At 57.3% G+C, this 17911-nt stretch overlaps 2 protein-coding genes across 4 annotated transcripts; both read right to left on the reverse strand.

Annotated features, from left to right (window-relative positions):
* Window positions 1-23: 23 nt before the first annotated feature.
* gmip (GEM interacting protein) lies at window positions 24-14384 on the reverse strand. Of its 3 annotated transcripts, XM_028822660.2 has the most exons (21): window positions 13931-14380; window positions 12814-12957; window positions 9052-9142; window positions 8659-8746; window positions 8513-8573; window positions 7552-7677; window positions 7286-7350; window positions 6618-6725; window positions 6101-6181; window positions 5773-5964; window positions 4896-5033; window positions 4562-4752; window positions 4102-4220; window positions 3276-3371; window positions 3048-3199; window positions 2466-2645; window positions 2246-2383; window positions 1973-2169; window positions 1635-1890; window positions 943-1048; window positions 24-749 (listed from the first exon to the last, which is right to left on the reverse strand). In XM_028822660.2, the coding sequence occupies exons 1-21, from the start codon at window positions 14157-14159 to the stop codon at window positions 136-138; spliced, it is 3372 nt and encodes a 1123-aa protein (XP_028678493.1). In that variant the 5' UTR covers window positions 14160-14380; the 3' UTR covers window positions 24-135. The 3 variants fall into 3 exon arrangements, with proteins under 3 accessions (XP_028678493.1, XP_028678494.1, XP_028678496.1); XM_028822661.2 differs by lacking the exons at window positions 12814-12957; window positions 13931-14380 and adding an exon at window positions 11452-11640; XM_028822663.2 differs by lacking the exon at window positions 943-1048 and having other exon boundaries at window positions 584-749; window positions 13931-14384.
* A 2193-nt stretch (window positions 14385-16577) lies between these two features.
* nxnl1 (nucleoredoxin like 1) lies at window positions 16578-17425 on the reverse strand. Its single transcript, XM_028822765.2, has 2 exons — window positions 17034-17425; window positions 16578-16872 (listed from the first exon to the last, which is right to left on the reverse strand). The coding sequence occupies exons 1-2, from the start codon at window positions 17357-17359 to the stop codon at window positions 16578-16580; spliced, it is 621 nt and encodes a 206-aa protein (XP_028678598.1). The 5' UTR covers window positions 17360-17425.
* Window positions 17426-17911: the final 486 nt, after the last annotated feature.

A 17911-nucleotide genomic window follows, 5' to 3' on the forward strand; every position in this document is an offset into this window, starting at 1 on the left:
TCTGCAAATGACACGAGTCGTCATCCAGTTCATGTTTAGTTTATTAAGAAAATGTCCTCTCTTTTTACAAACAATAAAAATGGTCCACCACTGCAGAGTCCTGCCCCTCTAGGGGGCGCTCACAGCATAGAAAGCTTACACAAAGTAGACTTTGCCTTCCGGCGCCTCCTGCTGACCACGGCGCAGCTTTAGTCCGGACAGCATCTGCTCCACCGTGCGCACCTCACCCAAGTCTCGCCGCTCACCGTGGTTCCGACTGTGGGTGATGCTGCCCGTGCCCAGTGGGCCATTGCTGTTGTTGTTCGATTTGTTGCCCTCTTTCTGGCTGGGGAGCTCGCCATCCTCCACACGCCCCGTGGCTTTGGCCTTTGGCCCGCTGCAGGAGTCTGTGTGTCCCGTCGCCTTGGAGATGAGGCGCGCCGTCTCCTGTGTCATCTCGAAGCGCTGCCGCTGACGGTTGTAGGTGCCGCCCAAGCGACGCAGGGTGCCCGGCTCTGGAGAGGAGCTACGGCTGCTGTCCCCACTGCCCGTCCTCGGCCGGACTTCGGGCTCATCGCTGGACATTTCAGAGGGGACAATGCGAGGCAGGGAGGCCACCTTCAGGATGACCGGCTTGTTCTTGAGGACCGGCTGCTTCTGCGGCTTGATGGGCTGTCGGCTGAAGTGGGCGCGGCTCTGAGAGCCCCCCACCGAGTCCGGCTCATCCGTGTCCCCACATCCCGAGCCGCGACTCACAAGTGTGTGGATAGCTACAGGGAATATGAGAGAGAGAGCGCGAGTGAGCGAACACGGGTTCAAGGGCACCGGTCAGTACACAGACAGCTCAGATGTGGCACCGGCCCCAGCGGGAATTCGCAGCCAAGCGGAGCAAAGCAGAGAAGGAAAGGAATAAGGAGGAGGGTTGAGAGTGCCCCCTACCCACATGGCCCCCCCCCCCCGTACCTGCGCCATTGCCACCGCCGTCCACACTGAGCTCATCCACCGCCTCGTTGGAAGACGACTTGTCAGACAGGTAGCCCTCACTCGAGTCTCGCTTCAACGTCAGGCTCTGAAACCAAGAGACACACGGCGGTCAGCGAGGGCCACTCTGCCTCATTCATAGCCTTGAAGTGGGCACAGCTGGCACTGTGCAGTAAATGAATTGGGAACAAGCACCACACGGGGGCGCAGGAGAAGTGAGCAGATGCCAGACAAGCAAGCCAAACCACCGCAGCATCACACACAAAGGGAGTGGCAAGGCAAGGCATGGCAGGGCGTGGGTTGTGAACTGGAATGACTCAATGCCCACTTTTATACCCACCCACATTAAAGCAGACCTTCGGGGTCTTCACACTGCCCTCGAGATGCCCAGCTCAGCCCCCTGAGCCATGTAAGTGTGTCACTCTCAAGCATGCAGAGCTGTGGGTGACCCAAGTTCCAGCTTGAGGTGAACACTCTGCCTATGTGTGCCAGTCTGAGTGACGCTTTGGCACAACAGAGCACCATGTGTAATGCCACCACTGGCTCATGCCATGCCATCTCCCCACCCAACTCTCTGTGTGCAGACCTGTGCCACCAGAAGAATTTTTCATTGCGTTTGCCAACTGGATGCCATGATCCACACCCTCATCAAACAGCCCAGCGTGGCACTCTACCTCTGTGGATGCCAGCCTCTCAGCAGGCTCCTCCAGCAGCGCTCCACTGTCCTTCTCGGCGTCGCCCACTTCCTCCACTCCAAAGATGTCCCGGCAGTGTAGGATGAAGAACTCAACCAGCAGGGCCTGGTAGCTAGTGTCCAGCAGCGCCATCATGGAGACATCACCCTCCACCAACGGCCGCATCAGCGTCGGCCCAAAGATGATGCCAAGATTGCCAGGAGACATTTTGTTCTCCTCGTACTGCTCCGCCACTCTGCGGGGACAGAGACAGGTTGAGGGCTGACTGGCACCAGCAGGCACATCACCTGTGGCTACACTTGGGATGCCCACGTTACCTGTGAAGGTGGATGACCAGGTGCCGCAGCGTGTAGTAGTTGGCCACAGGTAGCCGGCTCAGCAGCGCCTGGGCACTTTGCACAAGTGACTCCACACTCAGATTTGTCCCCTGCTCCTTGTCCACCACCCTCTGGACATCCCGGCCTAGAGCCATGAAGTCGTTGTAGAGCCGGAAGACCACAATTGGTTCGGGCAGCTGCAGGGAACCACAAACATGGCATCAGTGATACGGGCATCACCTGGCTGCCCCAGCACGGACAGTGGTCCCTCACCTCTTTCAAGAAGTACTTGATCACATTGGTGATGTCGTGTGGCGAATGCTCTGACAGGTCCACATCTTCCAGCTGGCTGTCAAAGGCCTGGCACAGTTTCTGCACCCGCTGCTTGGCACCACTAATTCGGTACACACCCTGAAAATAGAAGGCAGAGTGTTAGCAGGTTGTCCATTTAACCCCACTGCCCTGTTGTTGCCCATTTAATGCCAGCACTCACCTGCACCTCCAATGCCCGCTGCTCAATTTCTCGTGTGCACTGCTGGATTACGAAGGGCACCTCCTCTGGGTGCTCCCTGGGCACCTGGGCAAAGCCTACCCCAAAGACAGTGCCCAGCTTTGGTTGCTCACACTCATGCTGGCAGAACTCCAAACACTTGCGATGGAAGGCACCGCTGCACTGTGGGTCAATGACAGAAGGGGGTGCTATAAAATGAGAGTGGGCACTTCACGCCTAAATAAATGGCGACTTACAGGTGACATTTTATCACATCGCTGTCCACACAATGTCTCACCCATTCACAATTTGCAATGCCACCTGTGCCTCCTTCTGCACCAATTGGCACTGCCTCAACCCTCTGGCACTGGCCCATTCTTCTCAGGGCTGCTTCGCCTCTTCACACTCTACACCTGGAATGCCCCCTGTGCCAACTGGCACCACATCAACTCCTCACACCTGCCATACCCCTACTCCCACTTCATGCCCCTGGAATGCCAACCTCATTTTAATGATACTGCCTCACACCTCTGTAGAACTCTACCAACCCCTGGCACTGAGATGCCCATGCCAGTGCAGTCTCACCTCTTCGCACTCAATGCCATTCACCAGGATGTAGTTGTCACACTGCCGGCATCGCCCAACCTTGCCCTTCATCTTCCTCAGCCGGTGGGTCTGTGCCGCTCGGGACACCACAATGTTTTTCAGCTTATTGTCACTGGTCATGTCACTGGGGTCTGGGAAGACAAAAGGATAAATTACTGGGCACACCCTCTGAGGGCAGCAGCTGCCCTCACCTGCCAGCCAACTCACCTGCTTCACTGGGTCCTCCCAGCTCCTTGTCATCCAAGTCCTCCGATGACATGGTGCCAGTAGAGGGCGCCTTCTCCAGTTTGCGGACCTGATGAGCTGTGAAGAGGAAGGGGGGACGATTAGGCAGATAAGTGACCGTGACACCTCCAGGACGTCATTTATGGGCTGCCCCTACACTCACTCGTGTGCCACTGTTTCCCACGGGAGTCTGCATTTGTCTTAATAATATTGTGGTGCCATCCCTACAGCAGAATCAAGTGGGGGTGCCCCCCCAGACTCACCTGGACTGGACACAGGTGAATCAAAGATGCCCCCAACACTGTCACCGAAGCCAGCTCGGTAGCCTGTGCTGGCATTTCTACCACCTACAAATCAGAGAGGGTAGAGCTGATAGTGGGCACAGAGGGCCACCTACACATCTAACTCTCTTTATTTTATGGGCATCAGAGCTACTGAGGGTATCACAACCATCGCCACATAGGATGCTCATGGTGAACTGCTCATAAAGACGACAGTGTGGGTCACGATTGCACAACTGCGGGGTCACAAATCTATCAGAGAGCCCCCGTCCCCAAATCTGGGCACACATAGGAAGCCAAGGGCAGAGTGAGATACCAGCAGAGGGAGCAAGAGACCACCTAAACATCAAGGACGACGTGCACTTGACGAGCTCGCCAGGCAGGCAGGTGGCGCCACTCAGGCCGAGAACACGTGATTGGATGTTCTCAGCTCCTCCTCCTCCTCCCAAACCCCACCAGGTCCTCAGGCCGATGCTGGAGACTCTGCCAGGACCCCAGGCGAGACCCCAACAAGCAGGAGGACTTACCAGTCTCATTGCCACTGGAGGACTGCTTTTCTAGCTGCTCATCGGGCAGTGGGTACATGTCCATGATGGCACTGGCAGAATTCTGGTTGCTGTCCTTTCGGTGGCCAGTGGCAGGTGACCTGCAGACACATGAGAGGCAAGTGAAGTGACAGCTAAGGCACCTGATGTGACTCAACATGTGTGTGATGAGCCAGGTGGGCAACTGTGCAGGCGGTCCGTCCGTCCAGTTGTCACCTGCTCATCTGGCACTCGTGTCTCAGAAGGGGACAGTGACAGTCTGTATGGCTCCTTTCACAGGTGAGACGCTCGCCTCAACGAGGGCCACCTCTCCCATGAAACGCCATGTCCTGTCACATACAGCGCCTTACTTGATGAACAGATGCTGCTGCTCTAGCCCAGACTGGCAGCCAGTGCCCACTGCCGGGATGGTCACACATCAGCACCACAGCCTGGCACTCACCTCTTGCCGTGTGGCACAAACTCCCGGAAGCTGAAGGCAGTGGGCCGAGTCTGCTGGCGCCGCTTGTGCTCGATGAAGCGCAGGTAGTGCTCCCCGGACTCATAGGGCCGGCAGGTGACCCCCAGGTTCTGGAAGCCCACCGGCACGGGCTCTGTCTGCTGCCGCTGATAGTGGAAGAGGTTCACCGAGACCTGCAGAGAAGACAAGGCACAGCGGGCACGGGGGCCCCTCAGGCGGTGTGCACAGAGAACCCGAGGGTGCCCAGCTGTCTGCCATCCAGAGCCCTCCACAGTGACTGAGCACAGACTGCCACTGGCACACGTGTGACACCCACCTCCTTGAGAACGGTGTCCCCTTGGAAGATGAGCTTGCGCAGGTGGATGACGATCTTCTCCTTCACCTTCTCGAGGTCCTGCTGGCGGCTGTTGGCCTCGCTGACACATGCCCGGTAGTGGGCTTCGGCCTCCTGCGCCTGAGGGGTCAGACACATGTGCTCATTGAACCCAGACGGGCACCTGTGACAAAGCTGCCCCACAAGCAGCTGGCATCACTGTTCGGCTGAATTATAAACGGAGGTGACTGGCGCTCCAATTGGTCACCTCATTGATTGGCGGGCACAATTTGAAATTCAATTTCGTATGATGGCCAGTCACACCAGCTCTCTCAAATGACCCCCCCCTCGTCTGACCTTTGAACCCAGTGCTAGGTGTTCTTAGTACATTAATGACCACCAACTGGCTCACCAACCTGGGGGGGATCACCACCCACCCCTACCACTCCTGAAACCTCATTTAGTGCCAATGGACCTCCCTGGAGTGCAGCTGGCTCTCCTTGTTCTGTTGTGCCCATTTAGGGTGGCACCTCAAGCCAGCAGAGGAGTTCACCCTGGCACTTGTTATGTAGACAAGCCAGACAATGTGCCATACTGGCGAGTGGTGGCACATGTTTAGTCACAGCCTCCTTACGTCTGTCATGTGCTGTATATAGCGCCTTTCTTGGCACACACAACCACAGCCTGATAACTTGTCAGGCCCACCCTCAGTGCCCATGCCCTCAAACTCAGATCTGCTCACTTTGTTTTAGGAGAACTGCCTTCTGGTGGCATTACCTCCTTGGGCATCGAGTATTTAATTGCCCCCCTCCCCCACCCAAGTGGGTATCGCCCTCTCTGTCTAGCCCTGGCATAGCACGGTTCTGTTTGACCAGCTGACCTTGGTCTGGGCCTCGTCCCGAGACCGCCGCCTCTTCTCCAGGGTTTTAGTGGCGCTGCCACTGGACATGCCCCCTGGCCCACTGGACATCTCCTCCTCTGCCCGCGTGCTGAGGGCACGTGCCTTCTCCAGGTCTTCGCAGCGCTGGATGTAGTGATGCTGGGCTTTCTTCAAGGAAGAGATGGCATCACTCTGAGGAGGGGGAGAAAAACAAGAGACATAAGGGCAGAAAGGGTCATTGACAGGTGCCAGGCAATCTCCCAACAGCAGCTGTTGTGGGCCAGTCTGTGCCAGCCTCAGCAGTGCCCTCTAGAGCCCCCCCACTCACCATTTTCTTCTGCTCGCGGCTCCACTGCTCCTTGAACTCGCGCCTCCACTTGTCGATCTCGTTCTTCTTGGCAGAAAGAGCCTGAGAGGGCAGAAGAGAATGCCAGTCAGCACAGTCACGTGGGGTCCTTCAGCGGGCACCTTTCACAGCTGACACCTGTCATTAAGTGCCCAGTGGTGTCATCTGGTGCCTCACTTTACATGAACTGTCCACTCTGCACTTCTCATGTCCAGTGACAACGGAGGACAGCAGTGGGCAGCTTCATTCAGAATGGCTGGCAGGGTACAACTTTCCAGTTCCACTTTGCCCATCATTTAGATGTCCTGCGGACACATGAGCTTCGTATGTCTGATGGAGGGCAAGCAGGTGGGCATCAGAAACCACTGTGGGTGCAGCTCATCAAACAGTGTACTTTTGTCAGGCGAGTGCAGGGATAGATGGTGACCACCAGGAGGTGACAAAGCCACACTGTGTAGACCACAAGGCACACCAGGAGGAGGAGGAGACGGGCACTCACCTGGATGCAGCGCTGCTGGATAATCTCACCCGTGTCACGCACTGTGGTGCCACACTTCACATCGTGGTCGAGTGCCAGGGTGTAGATGAACTGGAGGGGCATGAAGTCCTGGAAGGACAAACGGAGAGGACATGTGAGCCAGATGGCAGGCCAGCAGGGGACGGCGTGTCAGCAGAGGCTGTGTACCTGTGACACACATACGCGGTCACACACACACACGCGGTCACACGCTTTCACCCCCCAACAAAGACATCCCTGACATGCTGCTGTTGGCTCGCACAGGGTGTCACACACTCATGCACACCCCCCACTCATCGAGTCACGAGTGTCGACGGTGGCCGTCCAGCAGTGGGTGGCTCTCGCTCCGTTTCTCACTCCCCCGGAGGTCACCCACATGAGGAGCAGAGCGGCTGAGGTGACAAGAAGGGGTGAGGCCGGTGGCCTCGGGTTCAAATCCAGGCACAGGTCAGGCTTCACCCTGCACAGCGGGCTTTACTCCTCTGAAGGCCCAGAGCAGCACGTGCCCCCCGCGCCCCCAATTCCACTTTTTAAAAGGCCCCGTGCTCTACAGCTGACTCTGCTTTTGTTTTTACCCACTGCTGACTTGCCAGCCTGCGCCCGCGGGCACTCATTCCTCCCATTTCTAAGAATTAAGGTGCCCCACTGACCTGCTGGGTGACCGCTGACCTCGCTGACTCGGCCGTCTTCATGATGTTCTTAGCAAACTCCATCTCTGCATTTAAAGAAGAGAAGACACCATGACACAGGCTGGCAGATGGGCACAGCAGGTATACGCGCCAAAACCTCTCCAAAAGATCCTGAACCCACGGGGGCACTCTGACCCTCCAACCATGCCACCTTCAGTTTCATAACCCGAGCCTCAATGGGCTCCAGCCGTGCTTGCCCACCTCACCACCCTCTCATGGGCACTCACCGAGAGTGAGCCTCTTCTCCATCCAGGCCAGCAGCTCCTTGGCATACTTGCACCACATCTTGGAGTATTGGAGGGCCAGCTCTACACCACCATCGCTCCGCAGTAGGCTGGCATCGGCTTCCTGCACTGAAAGACCAGACACATGGGTGATGGGAGAGCATGGCACTTGTTGAATCGTGTAGACCTTCATGACTGGCACATTGTGTGTGTGGAATCCTACAGAAAGCGTGAATGACTCAATGCCAGCGTCCCTGTTCTCAGAGGCTGGAGGTCCTCATTGGTGGCACCAGGCTGACCGGCATAGCCCAGTTGGACCCAAGTCTTGCGCCCTGAACGGCCTGCCACTTTCCTGCTCCGCTGTTCGTTGCCCGACTTTCTTGCTGATCCCCTGCCACCCGCCCTCAGGCTTTGACGTGGTGAGCTGGATTAGCCTCGCTGAACTCGCTGCGGCAGCAGGCATTAGAGGTCAGAGGAGGAGGAAGAAGAAGAAGGGATGAGCAGCGAGAGTCTGAGCAGGCGACCCAGCCGAGGCCAGGTAGTGGAGGATCTCAGGCGCCAACTGCCTGCCTGCCCATCTGCCATGCCATCAACATCTGCTTCCCCAACTGTGGCCTTTCTCATCTTACTCAGACATAAAGGGGGCTTGAGTGGGCACAACCTCAGTCCAGCTACTGTGCCACAGAGTCACCAATGCAGACAGTCATTTCACACACCAGCTAAAAGTTACTCATCTCATCCCACCAATACTGAGTGCCCACTCTTATCATCCACTGGCACTGATGCCCCTTTAAAACTGTGAATGTCACACAGTAAAGACTGCCACTCTTCCCGAGATGCCTGGCAGTTCATGTCAGATAGTGACGGCTGCCGCCAACACGGAGTCATCCCCCACTATTAGGAATTTAAGGTTGTTGATGACTTGACGGTGGGCACTCACTGACCATGCCCACTCACCACTTACCCGTCATGATGCTTGGCTCTTCGAAGTCCGGCCGCTCCTCTGTGAGGAAGCCATCCTCTGCCTGTAGGGGGCACAAAAGAGCCAGTGACACTCAGAGGGCACAACCTAAGAGGCACAGCACAGTGGCACAGTCCTGGCAACCTTACCGTCAACTCGTCCACTTCAGTTGTGTCCTCAGAGACCGTCGTGCAGATGGAGTGCGTGTCGGGGTCACCGAGGAGGGTCTCCACCGCACTTCAGGAGACAAAAGGGCACAGAGCAGGTGATGCCAACCAAGCAGCACATAAACCAGATAGCAAAGATCAGAGTGGTGACAGTGTGCTGTGAGGAGGGAGCAGGGAGTGGGCACCTGGAGGCTGGCAGTGCCCCAAGGTAAGGGGTTGGTGGGGCTCGAGTCTGGCAGTGCCAGTGAAGGAGACCCCATGGTAAGCCACACACACACACACTCCCTGCACCAGCCATCTTCACATTCCTTTCATTGACATGACAACCCCCCCCCCCCCCCCGCCGGGGGCACTGTGGCAGCTCGGGGTACTCACGTGTTGGCGATGGAGATCTCGAAGGCATCGAACTCCCGCAGGATCTCGCTGAAGCGCTTGTTCTCCTTCCTGACGTCTTCGCAGTTCATTTCTGCAAGTGACACAAGGAGAGGCACTCAGCCCGGCTGGCACACACACACGTCTTCTCACAGAAAGTGTTGGCAGGTGGCACGCCGGTGTTTGACAAACACACACACACACACACTGATGTGTGCTTGTCTCCGTGACACTCCGGCCCCCCACCCAGTCCCCCGGTCAGGGAAGTTGGCGCGGGCCGCATCACCACCGAGCACATCCGGTGCAGAAGAGGAAACTTCTGTGGACTTCTGCATTTGAGTCAATGACGGTGACAGCAGCTGACGTGGCAGCGGCCCTTAGTGTGGGTGAGTGAGGGGGCCCTGAGCTGGGGTGGCATTGACCTCCTGTGACCCTAAAGAATGAGTGGGCAGAGAGGGTCATATAGTGCCTTTCACCACAGTGACTCAGACAACCAAGGTAACATTTAGAAAGGACGACCTGGAGGGCACGGATACCCGCCACCCTTCCTCCTCTATGATGTTGATTATAACAGCAGCTGCTGCTCTTCTGCCCCTTGCCACCACCTGTATGCCACATACTCACATGGGCACCATGGGCCCAAGTTACAAATAAAAGAAATGATTTTGACTCAGCAGCGAGATCTGGATGTGCCCATGTATAGTACCCTGATCACAGGGACAGAGAGAACTGCAAGATGAAACGGGTGGCATCCTGACAACGGGTGGTCTGCACGTCTCTGGCATGATGCCCAACACACTCCAGCTACCCATGTAGCCATTTCATTACACCAGGAGGATGCCATCACTGTCAGAAAGGAGAGTCAGAGCCTGTGCCCACACACACCATCATCTCACAGTGCCTGCTCTGTAGCCCTGGCATGGGCTCTTTGTTCACCAGTGCTTCAGCCCAGACAGCTGCCATCCTGAGGATGTTTGGACCAGTGACACCTTCTGCTCACCTCCATGGCCCCAAAAGTGGCAGTGGGATACACTGATGAGGAGATCAGACATGTGGCACATTTAAAGCAGACTGTCACTGCACTGGGCACTAGTCCTACACAAGTTTGTGACACTGAGCAGGCCAACTTACTGGCCTCACCCCCCCATCAATAGCCAGCCTTCCTGCACCCAACAAGGTGAGTGGCACAGGAGGCGGCCATTGCCAGCCTGACTTTCTGGTTTTTTTGACTGACTGGCCGCCCGCCCTCTTGCCCACCCGCTCTTCTGCCTGCCGTTGCCGCTTTTGCTCTTTTGTTAATTTCTCAACGTGCTGTCACCTCAATTTAGGTCGACCACATCCTGCTTCCCGTGACGTCACATGCAGTGCCGAGAAGATGACGACCAACTGCTCCTCCCACCGTCTTCATGAGGATGTGCCGCACTGGCACACCTGTGGGCCCCCAAGGCTACTGGCCCTTGGGATGGCACTGGAGAGGCGAGGGACCGGTGAAGGGGAGGTGAATGTCTTCCTTGAACCCGGGTTCATTCTTCCTTTTCAAGTACCGTCAGCTCACGAGTCACACGAGGCCACTGAACTGGTGTGATGACCGCTGAAGTGCCGTCTGCCCGTCAAAGACCACCTGGGCAGTGGCCATTCAAGTAGACTGAACTTGAATGAACTGATGGCACCCCCATGCCTGCTGACTCCCTGCCATCTGTGGAATGCCCCCCAGAGCCACCTGGTTTTAGTGCAAATGGAGTACCCAGGCCCGGGCCTCTCCACATGGCAGCCCAAGTCACTTGGGCCATTCCTCACAGCTAAGGGAATGCTGCCACACAGGCGGGGGGTGGGGGGGGGAGGCACATTGGTATTGGGTGCCCCACACTGTGCCCAACAGATCAGAGGCTCTCCATGGGGTGGCATGTTTGGAGTAACTCCGCCTCCAGAATCTCAGATCCTGCCAACTACGCCATCCGGCTCCATCTCTCCAAGGCAAGAGTTGCTGCCCACTACGTGACACCCGAGTGCCCGCTTGTACCCGACGCCTCACATTTCCCACCGACTGCACTTCCACTTTTTGTTGTGACGCCGCTGCGAGACCTCAACCCCCCCCCCCAGCCCCCCAGAGTGGCCTCTTCAAGCATAAGCCCTGCCTCCTCCGTCACGTCCCAAAGCTGATGCAGCAGTTGTGCCCGGCCAGGGAGGTGCCCACAAATGGGGTGTTGTGCCAGCAAGGCCACTCGTGCCCTTTGACTGTGAAAGGCGCTATATCTGGCCCCCCCGACCGAGGATGGGGGCTGCGTCTCGTCGTTTTTGTTCTCATTTCCTTGTTGCTTCATCGGCCCACAGAAAGAACAAAAAAAAAAAGACGAGCGAGAAGCCAACGGCGGGCACGGGCCACCATCTTGACGCGTGACTCACCTGTGCTCCTCGAGTCCCCCATGTCTGGGCCCCAGTGTGTCGCCTCACTGCAGGTCCCCACCGGCCACCCCGACTACCTGCTCCCTGGCGCGCTCATCGGTTTGCCCGCGTGACGACGGCTCCTCCGCTCTGCTGAGAGCACAAGCAGGTTGGAAGTTGTGAGCCGACAGCCAAACCGCTTCTTCCTGTTGCTTGAGGTCTGAAGGAAGGGGCGGCACCCGTCACCCCCCGCACGGCGCCTGCCACGGCACAAGATGGCGGCAGCGGCGGGCCCTCTGGGGCCCCACTGCTGCCTCCTGGCCCACCGTGGCGTCTCGAGCCACCCGGACCCCAACAGAGGAGAGCCCCTGGGATGGCGCAGCACAGCCACCAGGGGGAGCCACAACTGCAACAGACAAGCAAAGCAGGGAGTGAGGGACCCTCGGGCATCGGCAGGAGCCTAAAGTGGGCAGCAGACTTCACCTACTGACTAGGGCACCCAGTGATGGAGCTGGACGGTGTGGTGACCCCCCCCGAGTCCCTAACTGAGCAGTGACCAAGTGGAGAGCTGGACTTAGTGCGGTCAAAGTAAACGAACCACGCAGACAAAATGGGCCAAGCAACGTCCACGTGAGCGATGCCCAAGTGGCACACATGCCAGTCTGTGATGTTTAGACACACGAGCCCTCCTACGAATTGTGCTCAGGACGAGCCCGGCGCTGTCCACATGACAGACGGCTCCTGAGCGATGACCAGATGGACACGGTGAGCGTCGACCGGGCCGAGTGGTGACCAAAGGGGGCCTCACTCCCACCATTGGCACTCTGCTCCAGGTCACTTCCCGCGCCTGCTCTCTGGTCAATTGGATCCATCAGACTGGTTAATGGCCACATGGTTTCTGCCTGGAGTGACCATTGTGGTCCAAGACCACCATACAATGGAGCCCACCATTGACGGATGAAGGAGTGGGACCGGGGCTCTGCCGTGCTCTTACCCTGTTTCTGCTGCGGGTCACACGGGTCACTCTGAAAGGCTCCTAACGGTGCTCACGCCCACTAAAGCCCACCGCCTATGAGACCCTCAAATGGACTTTTGCTGGACAATGTCAAACTTGTCAAGATGAAGGACAACAAACAGAAGGCCGAGGGAAGATGTCACCTTGAAGAGCCTCAGGACTGAACTAGGAGGACAAGCACACCCTGTGCCACCTCGTCCTCATGTCCCAGAGGTGTTGCCAGGCTGAGGGTTAAGCCCTACGCCACCCAAGTAATTCAAAGCATGCCAACTGTGAGACCTCATCTCCCAAAACTGGAGTCAAGGCGCTATATAGTCAAAATAAAAAAGTGACTCCCACCACTGCCCAGCACCCAAGGTCACACTTACCATTAATGGAGTTGCACAGATTTGCCAGGGCCTGGCGCACAGTTGCCGACTTCAGTGCCGGGTATCGCTGCAGGAGGGGGTGAAGGGCGCCAATCATCTCCTGCAAGCGGAGCTTCAGCTGGACTGCTGGCAGGCTGTGATCCCCTGAAACAGGAGGGTCACAAGTTCACATTTTATAGCGCCTTGAGCACGAGTACCGCACCAGCCGGCAGACGTTTGGCTTGACAATAGAAAGATGGCACACAACAAACTGCAGTGCTTGGATGGGGCATGAAAAGGAAGAGGAATGGGCATTACATCATGTGACAGGGTGGCCCAGGGATGCTGTGTCCCGGGTTCAAATCCCATGTGGGGTCTGCAGGTTCTCCCTATGTTGATTAAGGGATATCTCTGATGGACCCCCAGAGATGGGCATGTTACCAAGGGGGTTGGCACCTCATCTAGGGTTGTGCCCTAACCAGCCTGAATTGAATTAGGTGGGCTTGAGACTTTTAATGTTACATCATAGAATAGCGGACATTTAATGAGGAGTCAGCCAAACGGGGCTAAGTGCCATGTGTAAGAGGGGGCATACTGATAACTAGGGGGTGTTGGCACAGGGTGACAAAGACAGATGCCTCACATTGCTGCCTGTTTAGTTTCTTCATCGATTTTGAGTGGAGGGCACCTTTACATTTTTCTTAAACTCTGCTTTGGCATCAAACACCACGCAGTGGCAGACAAGGAATTTAAAAAAAAAAGCATCACTCCATGATGCCAAGGTGATGCCAGTTGGGTCGGAAATCATCAGAAGTAATATTGCCAAGTACTGTATCTATATAGCAGGCTGGATGTGTATGGGCACCAGTCAACTGGCATCACTTTTTAATCATGGTGATCCCTCCCAGCACCTTTTTATCCACAGGGCTGCCAACACAGACTGCAGGTGGCACAAAAATGCAGCTTTGTAGAAAACCCCAGGTCTGGCACTCGACGGGTGAGAGTTGGCACTCCTCTCTGAGCCCTCCTTCACTCACCCATTCACTTGTGCCAGTCCCCCCGCCACCTGTCCGCGCACCACCCCAGTAAACGCCTCATATAGCGCCTTTCTAACCGAGCACAGCGGGACCCTCCTTACCTTCATCGGACACGAAGAGCTGCCTGCAGCCGTCCATGGCCTTCTGGACCTCCCTCAGCTGCCCGGTGATCCACAGGAGGTCCCGAGACAGGAGAACGGGGGCGGCCGGCGCCAAGGAGGCCCCCCAAAACCATTCGTTATCCGCGAGGGGCTCGGCGAAGGGGGCCGACGTACGAAAGCCGTCCGAGGAAGAAGACGAGGAGAGCAGCGACCCTCCGAAACTCGACATCGCGGCGAAACACGGAGGGCCGGCCGGCCAACTGGCCGCCCGCCCGCCCGTCAGACTGTCGCTCCCTAAAAAAGTCAAGCAATGCGACTGGAGAGCCCGGCGACTTCACGGAGACACGCCGGGGACGAGAGTGGCGGAGAGGCGCGCGGCTACAGAGCTCGAGGGCCACGCGCGTGCCCGGCAGGCTTGTGAATCACGACCCTTGTGCGCGTGCGCCACTCCCGACCCAGGTGAGTGTGTCTGTGTGCGCGCGAGCCCGACACGGGCCTCTGCCCAGGCACAGGTGTGCTGAGGAGTGTGCGTGCGCGAGCGCGCCCGTGTGCGCGAGCCCGGCGCAGGTATGCAGAAGAGCCACATTCCTGCGCCGCATTCCTCGCGTGCTCTCGCGGGACACTCAGACGCCTCCGATAGGTGAGGCGACATGCAGGTGCGGGCCACCCTCACTCGTGAAACGGACCCGCCCGCGTGACGCACAGACACAAACGCGCACGGATCGTCCTCTTCCTCGACGGCTGTGATGATGAGCGGCCGGCTCGGTCACGCGTGGGACTGCAGATCGCAAAGTTAAAATCGGGCAGCGCCGCCTTGTGGCCGTCTGAAGGAAGAGCAGCGAAAAGCTCCCAGACTGGATTCGTTCAGGTGGCGCTCTTAGATGGCAGAAGAGGAGTTTCTGTGGGACATCTGGTGACCACAGCTACGTGTCACAGTGGGCTTCAGGTCGTGATGACGGGTGCATAGCACTGGTGGTCTCTAGTGAGCCCAGACGGCCAGCCCAGGGGAGGTCTGTGGAGGATGTCAGCACGTGGGTGTCCAGCCTCAAGCCAGGCATTTGATTAAGTGACATTGCGACACTTTAAGAGCGGCCACCTCTGACGACCCTCCTTCCCACTCTTTTGATGTTTTGATTCCCAAAATGCGAAGCGTAAAAACCAAACCGGGTTGCCGCCTCGACCACCACAAAGCCCCGGCTGTGGTCGTTAATATCTCCTGTTATTAAAGGAGCTCGGCGACCGATTGTCCAGCTCGGGGTCGGCGCTGCGAAGGGCGACCACGTGACAGTCCCAGCTTGTCGCCCTCCTGGCGAACGCTAAAGCAGTGCACGGGTGTCTGTCGCCCTCTGCTGGTCGCTCTGTGAATTACGGCGCAGCTTCTCTTCGACTGCGGGGAGCTGCAGGTGCCGTTTTGTGTTCTGTGGACCCCATTTTGTGACAACCTACCTGGAAAGGGGGTCTCTCTTTGAATTGGCTTTCTGAAGATTTCTTTCATTTTTAATGGGGGGGGGGGGAGAGGGGAGTGTCTTCTTAGGGAGTTAAGGCAAGTTGGTGTTGGACTGTCAGAAAACTGGGCCTGTAAAATCCCATTGAGGTATCCCTTGTGTGATTTGGGGCTACGCGAGTCATCAGTTGTTGTTGTTGCTCTTGATGGATGTTGGCCATCGCGGTCACTCATCTGTTTTGGAGAAAAAGCAGACGAACGCTTGACTTCTGTGGGCTTGGCATGAGGTGAGCAGACCATCATTGACCCAAACCGGGACACATCTTATTAATCAAGTGGTCACGCGGCGACCCCTTTGGAATTTCATGGGTGATGACAGAGCTCGGCGGAGCTGATGGCGGCACGACAGACATGAACTGAAAGGTCAGCTTGTAGAAAACGACACATTTTGGGATGTTTAAATTATGAAGCGGGAATCAATGCCCAGAAAGTGGACTGTCAGCGCAGTGCGCGACCCTAACCGGTGGCTCTCGTGAAGGAGGAGCTACGAGATGGGGAAAGGAAATTGGACACGCCCCCTATAACCGTGATTATCACGCCCATATTCAAATGAGGCGAGTAAAGAGAACGGTCACGTGGTGTCCTCCGTTTCAAACATCCAATCATCTGAGGGCCCCGCCCCCTCTTCTGCAGCCCTGGCATTAACGACAGGCGCCCAGGCGGACTTGTGACTGGCAGGCGTGGGCCACACAATGTCCAGTGTGGCATTGGGGCACAGCGGGTAACCTGAAGCTCAAGGAGTGCCTTTCTCACCGATTGGTGTCTTTACTCTGTGGTGCCTTTCTCCGTCAATCTCTCTTTCTCGCTTTTATATAGCGCCTTACATATATATATATACGTGGTCCCTTTTTCTGTCTACCAAGCCAGCTTGTTACTTTATGGTGCCTTCATCTATCTATAATATCATATAGCGCCTTTCACTTCCATCTATCTGTAACACGATTAGGTGGGCAGTGTGGCGCCTCAGGTTCAGGTCCTCACTCCTCGCACTGTGTGACCCTGATCGAGTCACCCAAATCTTCAGCCCTGCCGCTGCTGCCATAGGGGTGCGATGTGTTTACAAATAAAAGACCACCGAGGGGATTGCGTGATTTTGTTTTATCTGATATTCTGTGTCTTACAGCAGACAGAGTCTCGGGGTCTTTAGCCCCACACACCGCCATCTTCCTCCTCGTCCTCCACCTTGCTCTTCTTCTTGTCCACCTTGTACCTCAGCCGGCGGAGGGGCTCGGTGGCGCTGCGCATGGGCAGCTCGTCGAAGTCCTCTGCCAGCATGAAGCTGCGGTCAATCAGGTCGGCCGCCTCCTGCCAGTTCTTGAAGCAGGCGACGCCGAGGTCGCAGATCTCATCCACTGCATTTGGGGAGATGACCGAGCCATCGGGCCTCAGGACCACCACCGTCGGAGTCTCGCTGACCTTGAACATGTCCTCCAGGTCTCTGTGGTCAAAGAAGACAAGCCGGCTGTCACCTCGGCAGCAATGACTCGCCATCCCCACACGGCCGCTCGGTGCCCAGACTGAGGGGACTGTTTAGGGACAAGGGGACGGCACTGCCCAGAGTAGGTTCCTGCCTCCCCCCCCATCCCCATATATACCCACCTCTTGAAGTGGTCCTCAAAGGGCAGCGCCAGCCAGCGCTTCGGCATGTCCCTCAGGAACTTGTCCTGCTTGTCCTCCGTCGGGTCCCGCGACACGTACACGAGCACGAGCTGCGACGCGCGCTCCACGTAGAACTCGTCCGTCAGGCGCACGAAGAAGTCCTTGAGTTTGGGGGCGAAGGCCTGGCACCGGGGGCAGTCGGCGGCCCCGAAGAACAGCAGCAGCACCTTGTTCTGCAGCTGCAGGCTCAGCTCGCGCTCCGTGTCCACCTCGTCGCGGTCCTTGTTGTTGCGGATCAGCACCTTGCCGTGGAAGAGCTCCGCCATGGCGGCCCGGTGGGGTGGGCTACCTGAGGCAGGCCAGCCGGCGCGGGGACTCCGGAGACCGTGACAGGCCTGCGGGACGATGGAGGCCGCTGACGCAGCGCAGTAAATCCGCTCATCGCAGAGGATTTACGGGCGCGCCGCGCTTATCCTCTGAGCGGCCACGCGCACGCATATAGCGCCTTGCACCCACGGGCTGGCACTCGGCCTGAAGGAGCGGCGTCCAGGCCCAGAAGGCTAAACGGGGGTCTCCGCTGCGCGGGTGTCGCGCCATATAGCGCCTTGTGGAGACCAAGGACATTTGAGGGCGGCAGCCCCAGGCCACGCCTCCAGAGGACCACGCCCCCAGGAGGGTTACATGCGGTTGCTAAGCTACGCAGCGCCACACCACTGAGCGCCATGGCCGCCGCTGTGAGTCTCCTCGTCCGGCTTTACTTCTTTAAGGACAGTGATGGGGGGGACACAGGGATTGGGGGAGGGGACACCTCTGCTCGTCTCCAGTGACTTTCTTTCCTTCTTCTCATCCCTCAGGTGTTCCTCAGCTGGCATGTGCCT

This window comes from Erpetoichthys calabaricus, chromosome 17 (genome assembly GCF_900747795.2).
Source record: "Erpetoichthys calabaricus chromosome 17, fErpCal1.3, whole genome shotgun sequence".
Classification (NCBI taxonomy): Eukaryota; Metazoa; Chordata; class Cladistia; order Polypteriformes; family Polypteridae; genus Erpetoichthys; species Erpetoichthys calabaricus.

What these genes read in the sequence shown, in the direction of transcription:
- gmip (XM_028822660.2), bottom strand. Translation starts at nt 14,159, where the DNA reads ATGTCGAGTTTCGGAGGGTCGCTGCTCTCCTCGTCTTCTTCCTCGGAC. An exon ending in CTGGTCATCCACCTTCACAG is followed by an intron (nt 1,891 to 1,972) that starts GTAACGTGGGCA and finishes CTGTCCCCGCAG; the next exon opens with AGTGGCGGAGCAGTACGAGG. An exon ending in AGAGGCTGGCATCCACAGAG is followed by an intron (nt 1,049 to 1,634) that starts GTAGAGTGCCAC and finishes TCTTGGTTTCAG; the next exon opens with AGCCTGACGTTGAAGCGAGA.
- nxnl1 (XM_028822765.2), bottom strand. Translation starts at nt 17,359, where the DNA reads ATGGCGGAGCTCTTCCACGGCAAGGTGCTGATCCGCAACAACAAGGAC. An exon ending in TTTGAGGACCACTTCAAGAG is followed by an intron (nt 16,873 to 17,033) that starts GTGGGTATATAT and finishes CTTTGACCACAG; the next exon opens with AGACCTGGAGGACATGTTCA.